This window comes from Diuraphis noxia, unplaced genomic scaffold (genome assembly GCF_037042655.1).
Source record: "Diuraphis noxia isolate RWA-SAM2 unplaced genomic scaffold, SU_Dnox_SAM2 contig0005, whole genome shotgun sequence".
Taxonomy (NCBI): Eukaryota; Metazoa; Arthropoda; class Insecta; order Hemiptera; family Aphididae; genus Diuraphis; species Diuraphis noxia.
Window position 1 is genome coordinate 45,169,647 of NW_028301715.1, and position 21,277 is coordinate 45,190,923.

The window sequence follows — 21,277 nt, forward strand, 5'->3', positions numbered from 1 at the left end:
TGTTATTATAATTTATTGTATTCAGTTTGATTTGTTCCATGTTCTTGTTCTATGTAGCACGAAACCTACGCAATATTTTGTTAGTATCCACAATAATGTGTACATTTTTGTTTAATTTTATATTCAATATAAGTAGGATATCACATCATCAAATTAAGCCATTTACGTACTTACCTGAACATTTTATTTTTATTTTTTTAAGACATATTAAATTAATTTTTTTAGAGTGGTTAAGTAGCTGCGTTGTATTTTTTTTCTGAAAAAAATATTTATATTTATTTAAAGTTCGCTTGGTATTTTTACAATCCTAATTTCTCTTATTTTATGTTGAATTGTATTTGTAATATTAAAAAAATAACGATCTACGTTTAAATTCATAAATGAGCAATATAACCTACAATGATCACTATAGTGTGAAATCGATTTTGTTATAATTTTTTCCAAGTACTTAACAGATTATTATTTTATCTTTTGTTACAGAATCATTGAAGCATAATGGCGGCTTTTGTGGCAAAGCAAGTGGTCGGAAACAAATTAAACGCCGTAAAAGGTACGCATTTATGTTATAACTTATAGTATTATATTATAAGTCTTTCCTCTTTTGATATAATTCAAAAATCCACATAATTCATTTACTTATTTTTGGTACAATAAACATTTTTTAAAAATAATTGTAACGATGTGCGCCCAGGCAACAAAAAATCTGCAAAAGGTATAAACAATGTAGCTACGATGGTGATATTAAATACCAATATTTGAAAGTCACTCACTTAGCCGTGAGAAAAGTTCAACTGGATTGTTTTAGTAGTGTCAGCCTATAGGACACAAAAGTTTCACTAGGTGGGTAGTATTGTAAACGCTGCGAACAAAGAGTGAATAGTTGATAATCAAAATGGTTAGATATTATACTCTAGAGAATTTCAAAAAAGTTACTGAATTTAAAATACTATTAACTTTTGTTGGCCTCGAGACAACGCTGTCACCATTGTGAAACAAATGTGAAGGCACCCAACATTCCTAGGAGACTCGGGGTTCTTTACATAATATTATTATTTTTTCAAAATAAAAACCTTAAAAAAACAAAACAAATACAACTTAAAAATACGGTTTTCAAGTATTTTAATACAATAAAAAAACACCGTCACGTTTTTATATCTCTAAAAGCTGCAGTCGTTCGGATGACTTTTTTTCAGTCGATCCCCCAAATAAAAACGGCACTCCCAAAATAAAAATATTGCGTTTTTCCAAATCGGGTCGAATGCATAAGTTTGTTTTTTCTTTTGTATTACTTTTCATAAATCATTTGATTATGATATTGTAATAGTATTATTAATAGTTTATTGCAGTTAAATATAGATGATAATATACCATCTTTGTTTTGGTTACTTTTTATGTTTAAGCCACGACGATGATGAGATGTTGTGATCTGAAGTACGGAATTTTTTTTTATTATAATAATAAAAAGATAGTCACTTTAAATAAAACTGTAAAATACATTTTGAGTTTATTTGATAGTGTTTAATAGTATCGTTCAACAATATATAGATCTTAAATAGAAAAAAAGATACAAATTACAATTTAATTTGAATTTGAATATTGCGTCTACCACCGAACTAGGTGGAATGTATATTATATAGACAGAGTTTGTTATTATATTTAAATTGTCCGGCACAAATTTTATATTTTCTTTCTACTCGAATCTCAGATATTAATCATTAGGAGAAAATAAATATAATTGTATTTTATTCCCTTCGTAGGTATAAAAATACGTAACTGCTAAATTTAAATGGCTATAATAAATAAAATAATATTGGTAAATCGTAATTGACGACATAATCGTATACCGTTTACAGCAATAGTATAAAACCATTAATATTATTTGGTTTTGTATTTTAAGACCATTATTGTTTAAATGTCCTGAAAAATACCTAACATGGCGTATTGACCTACCTATGGAATATTTTTTATATAATATGATCAATACTTCGCGTCCTATAAAGCACGGGCTATAAGGAATAAACGATAATACAATGGTTTTAAATTATTCATAGGCATTTCTAAGATTTTGAATAACGGAAATTGTTACCTAACGCCCAAACAAACGCATTCTATTTTGCTTCGTGATATCATTCCGGTTGGTTTAATATTACGACCCATAGAATATGGACATTTATGTACTATTGTAATATTATATTATTATGGTAGTTCGACGATTTTTGAGAACTTCCCCTATTAGGTAAATGATATACACTACGAAAGATTAAAAATCTTTATTTTCCGTAAATGAATATTGAGTGACTTGGGGTGGGAGAAAGAGAGCCAAATACTTAAAATAATTATTCCAAATCCTCAAAACATTTCATTTTTTTATTTTTTAAATTATATTATTGCTGTAGTAATTCATAATAATGTGCATGCGTATTTATTGTAATAAAAAACGATTTATCACTATTTAAATATTCATGAATTTTATTCTATTAATGTTTTTATTTATTTGCGTTGCAATGCAAAAAAAAAATCGTTTCATTTTTTATATGATTTTCCGACAAAGTTGATCAGCGCCTCCGGTGGAGTTTCATGTGCGATAATACAATACTGATAATACTGTATAAATTATAATATTGTATATGGCAAATACCTATATTATAATGTTTATTTTACGGCAAATGACGAAAATGATGATATTTACGTTAAAGTCTGGTCAATGTTGAAAAAGACCTTCTAAAATACAAATTTTCGTAAGTGGCGACACATAATGGTTGATGTTGTAAACACGAGTATTATTTTACTATTAACATTTATTCCCAACTCCTGTTGGACGTTGTTGTAAATTATACATTTATACTTTTATAACATACAGGTCACTGTCAGTTATATCTACCAATATAGCTGATGGAGTGATGGCTAAGTCAAATAATGCCGTGATTATCTAACAAATTATCAAAGGTAGATAATTTATTTTATTGGATTTTTTTCCCATAGGTATCGTATTTCAGATATTTTAGTATCGTTGCGGACATCTTATTGGTTTGACATCGCTTGATTTGCAGTTCGACAGTTCGCCGATTCAAAATTTCACAGTTTGCCATTTCACGTTTCATTTATTTTTTTAATATTTACTTTTTATTTATGTAAAATATTAAGTATGGATTTAGATACTGAAAATTTCACTACAGCATGCCTAGCGAAAATAAATAATTAATAAACAATAACTAATATATTATATAATTAATATAAAAAAAAAAATTTAAACAATTTTCAGTCATTTACGTAATTGACCAACATCAATGGTTAATAATGTTAATATTCGGTCATTAAGGTGAAATTGTTTTATTTTGTTTTGTGATTTACAACAATAAACTATTATCTTGGAATCTGACGTTATTGACCAATAGTTTACAAAAGTAACCTAGCAACTTGGTTTATAACATTAATGACCAGTTAATGACGTAAATGTTCAATTTTCGTCATTGACCATAACATAATATATATTCAAATCATTTTTTTTTATGAAATGTCTTTCTTGTTACTTATTGGTAAATTTGCCATGTCAAAATCCCTCCAGTGACTGTCTAAACGATTCTTGGGTTTGAGGCGGTGGGGAGAATAAAAAGTGGGGTTCGAGTAGGAAAATTGTACTCTCTGAAAATACACGTACACAAACACACACATACACTATTGAGATATATACTCGTAATAATGGACTGTTATCGACCGACAGCAAGATAATGGTCGTCAAATTAGCTAGGCGCCACTACAGACTGATGAAGCCTGCGCTGCTATTGTTCGTTTCGTAAAAATACACATAGCGCCGCGTCGGCGTCGACAAAAAGCCAATAAGCCAAAATACGCAGCCAAGCCGAATATCATATGAATGGTTTTGTCGGAGTGGCGGCGCTGCCGAAAAAATAAATAAACTAACATATATTATATGCATTGTGTACATATATATATATTTATGTAATAATTTGTTCGTCCCCCGCATGCGCCATGTGCACGCGTTTTGTCTTATATGCACCGCAATAATAATAATGTATATATATGTCCATCTAAACGTGGGGTTTCTACTTGTTCTCGTTCTTTTTCTTCTTATTATTATTTTCACAAAATTCAATTTTACACACACGCGGCCACCGTATATTTCTCTATTTTTTTTTCTTCCGGTGTACGTGTGTTGAAATCTTCTATTTTCTCTAAGCACCCAATAAAATAAATATACGACCTCGCCCCCGTACCGCCGCTATTCTACATATTATATTTTATAACCATTGAGGTCGACATTATACCGAAGATACACACACATTTATATTATACGATGCCGTATGTGAGCCCCGCGAAGATTTAATAGTTCTCCGCTGCAGCGTGTTTTGAACTCGAAATAATAACGATTTTTCCGCCACTGCTGGGAATAACGGGTTGTTTATCACGGACGTTGAGACGATTAAGAACTCAAAAGTATATAGTAGTAGTATGCAACTACCACCGTTGCTGCCGCCACTATGACGTCGTCGTGTAATATTCGCGATAATAATAATAATAATAATAATTTAACGTCGTTTTTTTAATTACCGGCCGTCCCGGCCTCTTATTGTTATATGACGTGGCCATTATTCGCAGTTGCTTTCAAGCACGAACTGAGCGTTTTCACGTCGATAGCGTTTTCTGCGTGTGAAATCGCGATTCGCACTCGGCCTCTTCGTCGTAAAAACTTCTATGGGTTATTATATCAACCATTTTTTCTGTACGCCGAAATTAGCTCGAGTCCACGTTTTTATGAATTATTTCCTGAAGCCGTTTTACGGAACGTTTTTTTTCTGCCGCCATATTCCTGCGCTCCCGCCTGACCCCCTCCTCATTCCCACGTCATTTTTCTCTCAACACACACGGTTATGCGCTATGGTTTTTATTTTAATATATATTTCCACCTTGTCTGCAGGTACGATTCAGGTATATATTATGCTGTAAATATTTTGACACGAAGGAGCAATTTTATTAAATAACTCGCCAATTAATATCTTGCGTATATACACTTTGCGAGAGTCTTGCATGATTAAACGTTAGCCCTTAGTATAAGCACTCGTATAATAATTATATACTATGTGACGCACTGTATATGCTATGTATATACTATATATATATATTGTTACTAGCAGTAAAACAGCTTTCATTAATTTATATATATAATATATGTAGTAGTACGGAAAATCAATATTTAAAAAAATTTAAACCAACTTATTTTTTCTTATTTTTCATTGTGATGGATTGCATGTTGTATATTCGTAAGCGAATAAAATTCCAAGAAGCAAAGCAGAGTTTGACTTTTCCATTGAAATTAAAGCCTATGAACCATTTAATCTTAACCACGCATTTAATGAATACAGTATGCACTTTCTTGATAAGTATTATAGATATTCTTTCGATAAATTCTCCTGGGAAAATATTTATTTATACTATTTTATTTTACAATTCTCTGTATTATAATTAAGTTTAGTACGAATTATTTCACAACGAGTTCTTTGTACTACTTTTTTTTTTAATCTTTAAAATAGGAAAAATTGTTTTAAACTTTTGGTCAAAATCAAAATATACAGCAATTTTATCTTAGGAAAAATAAAAATCTAACGTAAACTATTACTTTAAATCAGCATTAATCCTTTTTGAAAATTATTGTCATTAATCGTTCATATAGGATTGTAATATTCAAGCTATTGCACATTAAAAGCACATTGGTGTTTAATATTATATCTGAGTCAAACTCCTGTAAATTTCTTTCACTTTACATCCCAACGTGAATATAACAACATTTATAGTAGGTATTCAAACTATAGGTAATAGTTGATAAATTTAATATAATATATAACATTATAATATAAAATTTTTATCCATCGACATAATATACAAAATATAATTGTTCTGAATTCCTGATTATATACCATGTAAAGTAACATTATGATCATTCGAGTCAGTCATTAAACAATTATAAATTTTTTCGATGAAAAAGTCTGGAAATGTTTATTATTACATAACCAAAAAAAAAAAAAAAATGTTTTATAGTATTTTATTAGATATTATAATAATCATAATATTCTAATCATGTTCTTGAGTATGCGCTTATTGAATTTAACTTTAGCATGACTCTGAAAGGTGTAATGCCAAAAATAACGTAATATTATACCTACCACTGTAATTGATTTTTTTAAATTGTTAGTCAATTAAATGTTTTCATAAACAATAATATTATATCTTGCAGATAAAAGTTGAAAAAATACTTTGTTCCGTCACTATAATATTATGTTTCTTCGGAAAATAGCGTTCAGTTACATCACCAAGAAAATGTTACTGCATGATATTATTTTATTTTATATAAAATATATATAACGCATTGAATTATGCAACGCTACGTAATATGATGTATAATATAATATTTTATTTTTTTCGACTGTACTATCCCCTCATTTTTCCCACTCACTCGTTGTCCTTATAGCTACGTGTGTGTGTGTTTTTTTTTAGTAATTTTACCCAAACGTTACTGTTATTTCATGTTTTCTCCTTTATAGATGAGAAATGCGAATAAATGTTTATTTTATGCGCTTTTGGATGAGTTGCGTACACAATGTTATGATATGTGTGTGTGTGTGTGTGTGTGTGTGTGTGTAGTACCTAATATGTATATCTTATATATTCGTCGTCATTGCTTACGCGTATTGAACTTTGAACGGTAGTAGTACGACGACTGTGTTTTAACGATCACGTCGTAAAACTATAAAGGATAAGATGAGAAGAGCTTTGTGTGTGTGTGTGTGTGCGTTTTAGATAGAGAAAAAGAGAGTGTGGATTCGGTTTCGGATTATCGTTGGCGCGTGTATGTGTAAGTGTAAGTATATATTATTTGTTTACTGGCCGAGGTAGATATACATATTATATATATTACATGGCGCGTATACACTGTACATTTAATATATCGTTTAGAAAAGAGTAACAAGAGCCGGAGTTAATTTCCAGCTGTTTCGAACGACTATACAACGTGTGTTTATAGGGTTTTATACTGCAGTTATATTGCGGAATAAAGACGTGTGTCATATAAACTGTACTGTACGCATTTTCACTCTGGTACGATGTATACGCGAGGTATAATACCGTACTATAAGAGCGCATAACGCGGCGAAATAAAATATATAATACGCATTTCACCAGTTACCCAACATAATAATAATAATATATTATACCGTCATACTGCGCGGTGTATTAACGACTGAAGACTATTTGCAATAAAGTAAAAGAAATATTACTGTCGTCTTAGTATAGTCGCTATACTACTTTTATAAATATTTTTTAGAATTTAAAATTCATAAAAATATGAATCCTATTAGAAAAAAATAATTGAACACACAATTATTGACAGTATATCAACTTGTTCGTTTTTCTACCAGTTTGAAATCAATATAATAGTTAATAGTAAGCACGAATAAATTATGTAAAAAATATGGTGAAATTAAAAAAAAAAGTTAATAGAGTTTTTGAAACTAAAACAATATTATTTAAGCTTTAAGCACATAGAAGCGCTCCTAGTTCTATTAAAGCTACATAACAAGTACTAATATTTTTAATTATTTCATATTTTATTTAAAAGTCTGACAAACTTTATAAACTTAAAAATAAACTTGATGAACTTTAAATGTAAGTACCTACATTATTTTCGCAAAAAACTTTTTATGTGTACTGTGTTTTAAAAATCCGTTTTATTTTTTATTTAGTTACTCATAAACCGTAAGAAAAGTTGAAAATAAATATCTGTATATTGTATAATATGTATATAATAAGTAGTTTTGTTTAATTTCGTCTTTGTTTCATGAAAAATTGTCTTAATAATAAAAACAATTACTTGACAATAAAAATAAAAATCTTAGTTTCGGAGATTTTGTACAACGTTTTGTTTACATGTTTAAATTAAAAAATAAATAAATCTTTCGTCTCAAACGAAAAAAAAATTAAATTCAAAGTTAAACCGAAAAATTAGTTTTCAAAATATTATATTTTCATGAGAAATTAAATTACGCTTCTAAAATTGGTTGTGCGTTTATAAATAATACGAATTTAATCCAAGATCAATAAAATAATGGAAATATATAATATTATATATGCACGAATGTTGCATAGAAATAAATATGAACGATAAGAGATAAAATAACGTTAATTTTTAAATAAATATTGAGGAAAACGTAGATGGCGTCGAGACAGTAAGCTATGCGTGATATTCCTACGATGAAAAATGAAATCTGTAGATTTTATCGTCGTTGGGTTTCAGCGTATCTATACGACTATACTTATATAAGTTGTACTAGTGCTTTTACGTTGCCTACCATTCTCGTGACTCGTAAAAGTAAGCTGCGTGCAATAAATTTTCGAAAATTCGGGTGGGTTCAACGCCTATTGAAAATATATTGGTCGTTTTCGGTTAACCTCGTCAATCCTACGGCATATACCATATTATACGAACCCACACGCTGGATATAGTCATCGTGCGGGCTGTTGGCTGTCGGTTATGCGTTCGTTGTTGAAGCGTGTTCGACGATGCGTCACACACCGCGTCGATCAGGTAAAAATAACAAAATGTATTTCATAAAAACGTTTCACGCCCAACATACGACTCTGTTTAACCACGATACAGCGTCGATGGCTGTACGAACAGAGTCTTTTCAATCTCCCTGTTACCCGCGACACTATCATGTGTACATATTTTATACAGATCTGACGGCTGATCCTTAACCCTTGCTATGCACACGACGCACATTTGACTAAAACTGAATAGAAAGAGAGAGAAAGAGAGGGAGTGTATATATATTAAATATATTATTATATTCAAGACGAATGCATTCAAGTGGAAATAATTCCAATTATAGGTTCATAATGGAACGGAAAGTCGTGGTATATTATGGTGTAGTTGTACTCGCATGGTACCCTCCAAGTCTATAACTGCTTAACCAAATTGAATAATACATGTATGGCATAATATGCACTCGATTAGGGTCCCGTCAGATGCATCGATAAAAGTTCACATATCTCTCAAACGGTATATACGTCAATGGTGGAAAGTATGGTTTTTCATGCGATTTTACATAAATTTACTAAATTAGTATATTCCAAAATAGTTTTTGTTAAATTTTAAAATTAAGGTTTTTAAACAATCACTCTCTGATACTTGCTCTGAGGATCTAATGAATATATTGATAGGCATCTTTACCTTTAAGACAACTATGTTATAGGTGATTTTTGTTAAAAAAAATATATTTATATATATTCTAATAATAAACATAATGTATACAGCCAGCATTTAGTATAACGTTTTAGATTCTGAGCGGAGCGATGAATGTATTGATTTTACGATGATGTGTATTTTTTTTTTAATTTTTTTTTGTGTCTGTCATCACGTTTTGGGGCAGTAAAAGTGCTGCGATTTTCGACTTCAGTACCTCGTTCGATCAGAAAATGAATCTAGTTGGTACTTTGGGGGGTCAAATGTAAAAACTTATCAATATTTTTCTAAATAATCGGGATAAACAAACTAAAAATTAAGGGATAAACGGGAAATTTTACGCACACTCAGTTTTCGACAAAATCGATTTTGGTTTTTGATGTAACTTTAAAAAATATGACCATAGATACATGCAATTTTCAAATTAAGTTGAACTATTCATAGGCATATGAAATTTTTGATCATTATTAGTTTTATATGATATAATATCATTGGATTCAAATTTAATTCCATCCATTACAGTAACCCACTTGTAACCTACTGTACAGCAGAGCGACATCCACTTTTTTAATAGTTTATAATATTATACAATATTTCATCAAATATAATTATTGAGTTTATCAAAACGTTTTTATAGATTTATGATTGATGTGCAGGGGTGAGCCAGTAGATCCACAATGCGCGTATATAATGCGAAAGAAATGCAAATGCAATAGAACTAGGTATTAATGACGAATAATATTCGAAATAATATATGAATATTTAAAGATTTCCTCAGCCCTATATGTATGGTAACAAAAATAAAGGAAAAATGAAACACACATTTGTACGTCTCCATAATAACTATCGAGTCATGTTGCGAATAACAAAACCATCAAAACGGATGTAGGTCAGATGTGCGTGAGACGGTTTCATTAAAATAATATGTCGTTTTAGTAGATGATTGGAGACGTTAGTCGCTATTACCTGTATAGGTTTTTTTTCGTTATTTATCTATATTTATTTTTTATGTATTTTAATATCAATGTATTCACGCGTAAATGATATTATAAATTACGCTATAAATCGTTTAACATCAGACTTGGGTTACCGTTTATTTTTTTAAATTTCTATACGTTAGTGTAATATAGCTATATTTATATATTGTGGTGCATAAATTGTGGATCAACCGAATTATTTGGCCGACGTTCAGCGCCTTCCTTGTTTTTGGAACCGTATTGTTTTTTTTTCGTTCTGTTTTTTTCTTTTTGATGTCATGTTGTCTAGAAGTCTTTATGGCACGCATTATATTTTATCGGAATTGTTTTATATGCACATAAAACGGTGGTTAAACATTTGAAGTAAAACAAATGACTCTTCTAATTTGTTTAATATATTATATACGTAATCGCCACAGTGTACAAAGACTATTCTAGGTATAAAATAATGTTTTGTTTACAAAATATACAATCAATATTAAACGCTCGTGCCAAATTCACGATTTATTATCATCATATCCCGAACCAATTTTCCGAGCAGTGAAAGGTTTTTTTTTCGAAAATTTAAGACCAATATTATATTAAAGCGTAAACACTAAACGTATACTTTCCAAAAACAAGTTTTTCGATGTGATTTACTCGACATTTTTACAAAGTAGTATCAAAAGACTAAAAAATAAAGCTGTTAGTTGACTGTTTGTTCTTGTGATGCGGGGAAGTAATTTAAATTCGACTGAAACCAACGCTTATGACATTCTTTTATAAACGCACGAAAGCTCATAAAACTTGCGATTTAAATTAACATCGACTACATAAACTATTAGTATAGGTACCTAGTAAATATAAAGAAACTTGAGTTAATTATTAATTCATAATATAATATACTACCTCAGTACGTTATGGCCGTTATATTATGGCATAACATCATAATTATACACTACTGCACCGTAAATAATGTCCCATATTTTTCCTCAAATAGTAGGTATGTTTTTTTTTATGCCAATCGGCTCCAAGTTGTAGAAGAGATAAGAGGATATTAACTATAATTTATAATAATATTATTTACACACATACATATACAATAAACACATACTAGATTTTCATCTCTGCATTACATAATGATTTATTTAGGATAACATGATATAAAAAATATATAAGATATTATTATATATATTTTTTTAAATCCATTCAAATTCATATAATATACATCAAAATATATTTTTACTTTTTACAGTGATATATTTTTTTCGTTTCTATTTGTTTTGTATACATCAATAAATTCATTTGATAGTTTTAGGCACCGATATATTACGTAATAATTTATAATCATGATCTGGTTCGTTTTCACCCAAACAAAATTATTGAACTGTAAAACTAATATGTAGACAGATAATGTATAGTACCCATACGCTCTTTTTGCAGAGATTATATAGTATTATATAACCTTACATTGTACACCCATTTAGAAAATTGTAACATTTCTGCATGCATTTTAGAAACCGTGAAACCTAACGTTTTGAGAAATATGCGGAACTGTAGTCGACCGTTTTAAGTCATAACTTTTCCGTGACACACATTGTGCGCACTCACTGTCAGAACGCATAAAAAATTACGTATCGTGTTTATATTTGGTCTATCGTGTGCTTATAATATAATATGTCATATTGATAATAAATATTAAATCGTAGGTAAAAATAGTATTAACAAATTAAAAAAATATCATAGTAATAATCATAGTAAATTACGAACGCGTTCGGGTCAATTAGGAAAACGACGCAATTTTATTGTACGTGTTTTCTTTCATAGTATTTGCAGATACCTATATTAATATGGTTATTTTTGAGCCCGATAAAAATGAATTTTCTTTATTAAATTATGGACAAAGTTTTTCGCACGCTTACACTGCATTTTACAATATGCACACACTAATCTGCGAGAATCTTCACGTCTGTACAATCTAAAATAAAACGAATATATTATTATAATATCTACTTTATCATGATTTACGGGTGGCCAAAAAACTTTTGTAACAACATTTATATCCACATACTTTCAAAAGCACAAATACTCGTACAAATGTGTGTGTGTGTGCGTTGAGCGTGTATGACACACATGCATGTGTAAGTTCAGAGCTCCCTCGCGTTTCCGTCCGTGGCGCTCAATTTCGGAAGGTGTATTATTGGTTTGGTACCTTACTTGTAAACGCAAATATTTCGCTTTTCGTCGCACAGTCGTTCTGCAATGGTGATAATAATAATATTAATAACATTTCAATGTTAAAGGTGGATGGTTGTAATACCTTTTAATATTTGTCGCAGAAACAGCGCTATGCATATTATATGTATATACGTCATAATAATTATAGTGCTTGTTATTCCATTGTTACATCACATCCACTGCAGTTAGTCACCTAATAATAATATTCGATAGGTTGGGTGGACGATATTACTATGCAAACGTTTGGCGAACGGGTAAAAACGTAATTCAAACGATATAATAATCCATCACTTTGCAGCAGCCTGCTGTGATAGTCACGCGCGCAACACTTTATTTGATTAATTTCTATTGTGCATGAATCCTAATTGTTTGCTTTTTATTGTATTATTATATAGATATGTTCTTTATTTGTCACAGATAATCGTGTAGAGTACTGTTGCACCCCATACATATACAGCTGGTCGGTATTTAACAATGTATAGATTTTTGCTACTTCGTCATGTGCCTCGGAATAGTATAATACATTGGAACTTTAGCAATTACATTTAACTGTAGTTGAACCTATTTTAATATAAGCATTATAATAATTTCAAAACTGCTATATAGGAAACGATAAACGCATAATATAGTTATATTGTATATAGTATAGTATATTTAATGTATAGTTATATAATTACATAGGTGTATATACATATATATATATATATATGACGTATATATAGGAATAGATAAATTCAGCTGTTGTAATAAAACTTCTACCGTGTTCGGGGGACAGTAAAACTCCGTGAAATCGATTTGTAACTAAAAAATAGATAGGTTTTCAAAAATATCCCATACCTATACCTATTCCTTTTTTTTTACCAACTACCGTTCATGATAGTATGAAATACGTTTGTGTCGTGCATACATCTTTCGCCGTTGATTAGTTGTCGGTCCCATACTATACTATAATATTACATTTTCATATTTCCAATGACGACTATTCTAGTTACTAATATCTTGCTAACAACGTTATACTCTATTATTGTGTTGGTACCATGGTACAATAAAACATCAACCAGCTATCTAATAATATTATATTGCAGTAGGTCGATCCATTATTAGAAACACTTTAAGTCGCACGAGCTTAAGACCAATTTCAATAGTATTCCGAAATTGCATTACTGCCGAAACCAATATTGTATATAATTTAATAAACCATGAGTTTGTGGCACGTGCACCATTTTATACATATATATCATAATATGTGCAGTATGCGCGTTAGAATTCCGTACACTGAAAATATGTATGTACACAACATACTATTAAATTATACTCTTCAATTTACGGGGTTTTTGAATTTTCGTGTCACACGATTGGTGAACATTTTTCCCACCATATATTTTAAACGCCCTACATTATTATACAACGCTTTATAATAACTATTTTCAAAGTTCATAATAATTTCGACATAGTTTGTGCAAAAGGTCGTATAAAATATAGCCCAGCCCCAATAATATATGGTACAAAATATAATTATGTAGTTTTACCGACGACTATAAAACCATATTAAATATGTACTTAACTTTAATTTATTGTAATGTTTGGACACGTGCCCGTTTTTGAATGACTTCTGTGATATTATACAAGTGCGTCACGATTTCAACAGTTTTTTTTTATTTCTTGCGATCCGTTAAAAATAAAAGTCTCCATCGTTTTAGATTTCTTGATTGAATTTTATCACAAACAACTGAGTTGCTTTTAAAATCAACTTATTATTTCTGTGAGATCTTTAGGTGGTTATAGTTTCAAAAAGGTATTGTAAAATCAGAAATCAAGTCCAGATAGAGTTATACGAACTTTGAAGATGTAATTTTTCGATTTACTTTGAAATGTGTTTTTAAACTATTTTCTCTGAACGTAAGAATAAACTATACCGGTAATTGTATTGAAACAAATTTACGAATGCTGTTTTAACCGATGTACGTTTAAGATAGGGTTTATTTTTTTATTTTTCCTATTCACAACATTGCGTTTATACTTAATTCACGATACCGAAATACTATTCTGTCCCGATTCGAGCTAACCTAATGCGAATGACACTCGTGCCCGTGTCTCTGTTTATCATGACCTTGTAAAATCACTTTGGTAGATTATTAGATTACTAATACTACTAATAATAGGCAGGGGCTAATGTACTACTAATATAAATGATAAAAAACAAATAAAAAAAGTTTAAATCGAATAATTTATTTACGGGATTAAAGTTTTTGTGCTCGACTTAATCCATTTTTTTTCGATTTCAGCGAAAAAAAGATTAAATGGCACATTTAACGACTAGCTTTTTGGAATACGTCCAAGCACAGGATAAACAAAATCCAGGCTGAATAATATAATCACTAATATTCAAAACTCGTCTATTTTTATGCATGTATAGCGAGTGATTCGTTATCATTTATTTGGTATGACTTATGTTAGAATCTTAGATCAAATATCTCAATTCTTACGTCCAGTCGAATATAATATAGGTATAACTATGTTTAATGCTCGGAATAAGGCCCAAAGTTGAATACATTTAATTAGAAAACTACTATTAAACATCAGAATATTATAAATAATACGAACATAATATAACAATTTTAGATAAGTTAAAACTGTATGAATGATAGCCTTTTTTATTTTAATGCTATGGTTTTCAACATTGATGCATAAAAGGCTGTGCTAAAATGTGTAGCTTGTATTTATTAGGTATATAAAACTACATTATATTATTACGATTTATGTTCTTATTTTTTTTCTACTATAGAATTAAAACGATATTAAAGTATTTAATTCGATTTTTTAACAATGACCATAATAATGACCTACGAAAGTAATTAATATCAATCTATGTACAATTATTTAGTCATTAAATGACAATAATTGTTGTTAGGAGTGTATAAAAAAACTTGTATCTATAATAAATCGTACTACGATATTATATTTTATGATATGGGTATAAATTAAAGTGCAACGCGGTTTATAATCATTTATCGTACGTTTTTAACGGTATTTAAGTCATTTAAGTTCTTTTCCACATATAATAGCAAAAATAATAATTTTAAAGTACAAAAGCTTGCGATTCCTTTCAGTAGTGCCACTATCGTCTTCGAGGGGTTGTTTTGTATGGGCAATGGGACGCATGCAGCAGGATGGTGGTGGATAAATTAGGAGGTAATCCAAAATCAAAAGTTTGATCGTACATAACTATTCTGCAGTGATGAGTCAACAGTGTCGTCGTCACTCAATTGACATACAATTAAATAATATTTTTATTTTTTAGACGTCCATCACTACCGCGGTTCGTAGTGGTTATAATGGTTAGTACACCGTTCGAATCGGCCGTGCGTTTAGCCCACTCTCCACATTTGATCAACTCCTCAACTCCGTTCAAATATCTACACGCGTTTCATAAATTCATACGTATTTCTATATTATAAATATAGGTATTCGAGAGGGGTTTCCGTGGTTGTATACCCGCGAATATAATATCTGCATTATACGTCTCTTGCGCGTGCCTGATCCGAGTCCGTATTTTATTAGTATGTCTATGCACCACCGCCGTTTTGGCGAGAGCTTCGTTATTCGGAAGTTCGTGATATTTCAGTTTTTATTTGTCCCACGGGGCACGGTGAAAAGCCGTCAAACGGTTCGCTCACCACGCCATTGTATGTCCGTCCTCTCACCCCCACGTCAAGCCCAATATATGTTACGCGTATGATATTACAGCTAGGAGCTCTCGTACTCATTTGAAGTTATCCTAGTCAGTGGTGGTGGGGAGGGGGTGAGAGGAGAGAGATTTTCGTTCGGAACATTTTTTTCGTTTTTTGTTTTCGCGTAGGTGGAAAACTTACTTTCTACCGTGCCACGACATTCTTTCGCACACAAAACATGACGTCGTACATGAGTAAGAGAAGGAGAAGGAGGAAAAAATAAATCTAAAGATCCGAGGGTTTTTATAGAATGCAGTGGACGGTGTTTTACGATCTACATCATCCGGTTGGGATTAATGTTGGATATACCAGTTTTTTCAAAACTCTAATCTTTTCGTCGTAATTATACTCTAATCTAACTCACTTTCTTTTTCTTTACCGAAAAACACGTGTACGCGACGTGTAATGAGTATAAAAGATACTTTAAAACGACATGTCTTGTGGTGCGGATTCACGCCCCTGAGTTGGCAACGCCACCGACCCCACCGCGTGTGATGTGTGTGTCTTGATTATTCGACGACGTACGACGATTCAAAGTCACTTCCGGCGTTTATATATTATTATCCTCATCATTGTAGCATACTATTGTTGAGGCGTATTATGTTAAATTTGTGTGCGTATGGATATTACAGTTTATCACCACTTTTGGAAAATTAAGGATTCATTCTTTGAACGTTAATCCGAACCGATAATATTTCACAGTTCACATAAATCGTGGTGCAAATTAAAACGAAATGTATGAAATTTCTCAGTCATGCTTATGGGAATTTCGCGTTAACTACACTCGTAAAATATGATGTTATAAATGTAGATTTGAAATATTATATAGAAGTTTTTTAATAATTTATATTTTCTTGTAAATTCGATTTCCCTTTTTATTTATTTTTATTAAATTCCGAAGAAATTGAAATAATAAAATAAACTAAAATTATTCATTACCAACAACTTCTAGTGGATAACGTTATATAAACAGATATGAGTACTTTATTAATTTTATGTTTAGTGAAATATATTTTTAACTCGAGTACTTGAAGAGCTCTGCCGTGTAAAAATAATTAAATTTCCACCATAAATAAATGAGGAAATTTCGAATATTAATTAGATACTGTAAAGTAGTCAGAGGAACCCTTTTACGAAATTAGTTAGGTATGTGGGTAGAGATTTCTATCCTTTATGGAAAGAAATTCTACTCTATACCTTTTTAGAGATTTTTAAAAATATAAAAAAAATACGTTTAGTATACAAATCTAGAATTTACTGTAGGTTATCGGAGGACGGTTAACATAATATAGTATAACAAATATTACAATACTTTTAAAAATTAAAGATATAATTCCATTATCTTATGACTCATCAAAAACACAATAACTACCTACCGTATCAAATTACCAATGAACCAAATTGTTTTATTATGCAAATTCCAAAATTAGCTTTGTTTGTTATAATTATGTTTTTATATTATAATATTCAAATATACCAATAAGTACAGGGTTATTCAAAATGATTCATCTGATTTAAAATGGTTAATAATAAATTGTATCTTATCAAACTATATACCAATTAAAAGAGGGTATTCCTAAGTTTTATGATATCATTAATTCATTATTTTAAAATAATCGCTTACGGTGATAAGTCAGTTTCCACAAATATGTTGACCGATGGTACCTATAAGCAGTTTGAAGAAACAGGGTGTTTGTGCAAAGGAAAAAGCACAGGCTGGCCTAGTGCATCCGATGATAACGTGGAAGAAATTAGAGAGTTTTGTACGCAGTGTAACGAAAGGAGCTCACATAGAACATTTATAGATACAGTTAATTAAACTTGACATATTTTTCTTTTATTTAATGTATAACATATTGTTCTAAACCTAAAAAATAAAATAATGTAAGCACTTTAAATCGGATGAATTATTTTGAATAACCTTGTTTATGTGAATAGATGAACTATCTTTCTATCGTTTTAATATTAATACTCATTAGTTGTTGTAACATTTTTTACAACCTTATTTTTATTATGCTTTTAGAACATCAAATCATAATAATATAATAGAAAATTAGAATACTTTACTTTCAAAAGTAAATGTTTTCCAAGACAATAAAAAAATTTAAAATGGTATGAGAATATTTAACGCAAAATGCTTACTTATTTTATGATCTATTGGTTTTCTTTGTTTCTATAGCTCGTTGAATTGTTTTATTTGTAAAACTCAGATCTCGGTTAATTGGAATATTAATAATATAAAATTTAAGTTGTGTAATATTAATACTAAACAATTATTCAAAAAGTTATGAATGAATTAAATTAAAGTTTAATAAACATTTTAATGATGTAACGGAATTTGTTAAATGTCGTTAAACTCATAGAAGCACATCGATTAAACAGGGGCTTTCGACAAAATGCTGAACTTTGTGGCTTTGTGTAGTATTGTAATTTCCGTAGTCGCTGACAGAAATGTTATTTGAAGTTGTTCTGTCAAAAGCAGCGTAAAGCCATCCACTAGATCATACGCAAAACGAGATGTATTATATTGTACAGAATCTACGAACCTAACCTACCTACATTAAAGAAAAAACCGAATTTCGTCAAAATTGAAAGCTGATATCAGATTTATTTGACATATTATCAGAATCCTATATACTCGTTACCATAAGTTGTTATATTGGTGCATATTGTTAACAATTGATTTGCATACGCTAACAATGCGTATCTTTTAAACCACACTGTAGAGAAGTGCGTGGTTGAAAGCGAAATTAATTAAGTCATATACTCAGTGCTACTTCCAATTTTACGGCAACATAATAAATATTATCTTAAATAGCTCTCTGAAATAAATTAATGTTTTAGTGTTGAGTTGGCTGTAAGACAAGTATACTACTATATATAATATAATATTGCTTTCGAACAAACACTAGTAAATGAATATTTTAATGAAGCTGTAGCTAGCGCTTACGTTATAGCTCAAATTCAGGATGATTATTAAATAATTAGATCACATACTTTAAACGTTGCGGATATTGGCACATTATGCAACCGCAAAACTAAATGTAGGTAGGTATAATAATTATAGCATATGATATTGAATAAATATTCAATTCTTAAAACGTTGTAGCTTCCGACTATGATGAGGATAGTAATGAAATTTAATTATGTATCATTTTCCGTGAATTGTTGGTATATATATATATATATATATATATATATATATAAATGCTGAAATATTTAAACAACGAACAAATGCGATGAATTCAGTTGAATTTCATTATAAATAAAATATTTGTTTATATTTATATTTCACATTATTATAATATTCATCTCGTTTTTTTACGTTCCTATATATATTATATTTTATTATTTACGACGATTCATACGAGTGGTTCATTGTAAGGTAACCTCTTAATATTATATTGATTTTATACATATTATACATATTACCAATTATCCAGTCATATTGTTGTTTGTAAAAGTTGAAATGTAAATATTATCTATTTACCTACCTGTTTATTATTTTTTTACACCAGACGATATAAGTCCCTGATATATGTAATTTCTTTTTTAAATTGTGAAACTGGTTTGAATTCTACCGGATTTGTCCATCCATCGTAAACAGTAATAATCAATCACAAACGGCGAGAATAATCGAATTTAGCGTACTTTAAAGAGCTACAAGAAGAAACGATGTGACGGTAACTAGGCTTGTTTCACGGCAACCTTACTACAATATGCGCGCACTGTCATCATCATCGATATGATTAGATTATAATAATTATATCTTCTCGGCGCAGTGGAAATTTCGTTATAGAATTGCTGCTCGACGCGTATTCCACTACATCGTAGGATAATACATATTATATAAAGCCTTAGTGAGTACGACGTCTCTGAATTGTAAGTAGACTACAGGTAGTACCTACCCCTGTATCCATAAAATATTATACGCCTCCGCAGTCGTTTGTGCGTTAACGCTGGAAATAATTGTATTATCCGTCAATGACGGTTAGAGTTTTTCCAATTCGATTTTTCCGAGTTCGATATTTTTACGTCCTTATATTATTATTCGTTCCTATCATTGTATACGCGATTTGATTAAAAATTTCGAACCGATCTTCGTCGTCGTTGTCTCTGAATAATTACGGGTAAATACCTTTGATACGAGAATACGTGGCTTTTACCCATAAAACTGCAGGGCCTATTACAATATACGAACGTTTTATCTGCAGGGTTCCTTATTGTACGTATATATTCGGACCTCCGAATAATTTTCTTCTCATCCGTTTAGTCGATCGTCATCACCTACACATCGCTGCCGATGCTTGGAATTCTTCAGATGCGATCTGAATCCCTCACTCGGAAATATTTCACCTGCTGTTTGGATGCCGCGTAAACGTTTAATCAAATGCCAAATGGTGCCCCGTCGTCGAGTCTCTGATCTGTGTATTGCGTACTTGGTCATGGCAGAAAGGTACCGAGGTTTTCGAGGAGGGGTTGGAAGGAATATGGGTGAAAATGTTCGAACGGATGATGAAAATATGTAGTTTAATATAATATGCGAGTGCATTGTCATGATGTAGTAGGTAGGTATACTATATATTAAATTACGTGTATGAAATTGCTTCGAATTCCATTCTCCGCCGTCAAACGTCGCGGTGCCATTTTTAATAATGCTTCGTCACAATACCCTGGCGCCATCATCATTATCGATAAAATTTATTTCTCAAGCGTCTCTGTAATTATTGAAAAGAGACTGCGATGGCGGCGCGTTAGATAGACGTTGAGTTGAGTTGTGGTACAGAGGAGAAATACAAAAAAATCACCCACATTCTCATATGTTTTCACTGTAAACAAGTCGGCGGATTCGGCATAACTACGATGTTGGCGATGGTGTATATTAATGACTTTTAATATTTTACGCCCTCGATTCTCTCGTTTTCCCCTCCAAACCAAATCCCCCTAAAAAGTTCAATTAAAGAGAAAGGAAAACAAATCGAAAAACTTATCTGAAATTAGAGTCTCGAGAATGGGCTGAGAGGCTACTGAACGTTTCCTTTTAAAAACTTTTCCTACACCTCCCGCTTTTATACCACACACATCACACTTACACAAAC

The 21,277-nt window shown here is 30.6% G+C and overlaps 1 protein-coding gene across 2 annotated transcripts in view; it reads left to right on the forward strand.

Annotated features, from left to right (window-relative positions):
• The window catches only part of cpx (synaptic transmission protein complexin), a 229,481-nt gene that overhangs the window by 105,991 nt on the left and 102,213 nt on the right, over positions 1-21,277 (forward strand). For both annotated transcript variants that reach the window (XM_089228039.1, XM_015525034.2), the window contains exon 4: positions 481-550. In XM_089228039.1, the coding sequence (XP_089084165.1) occupies positions 496-550 (55 nt within the window). In that variant the 5' untranslated portion in view covers positions 481-495. The remainder of the gene's footprint in view (positions 1-480; positions 551-21,277) is intronic.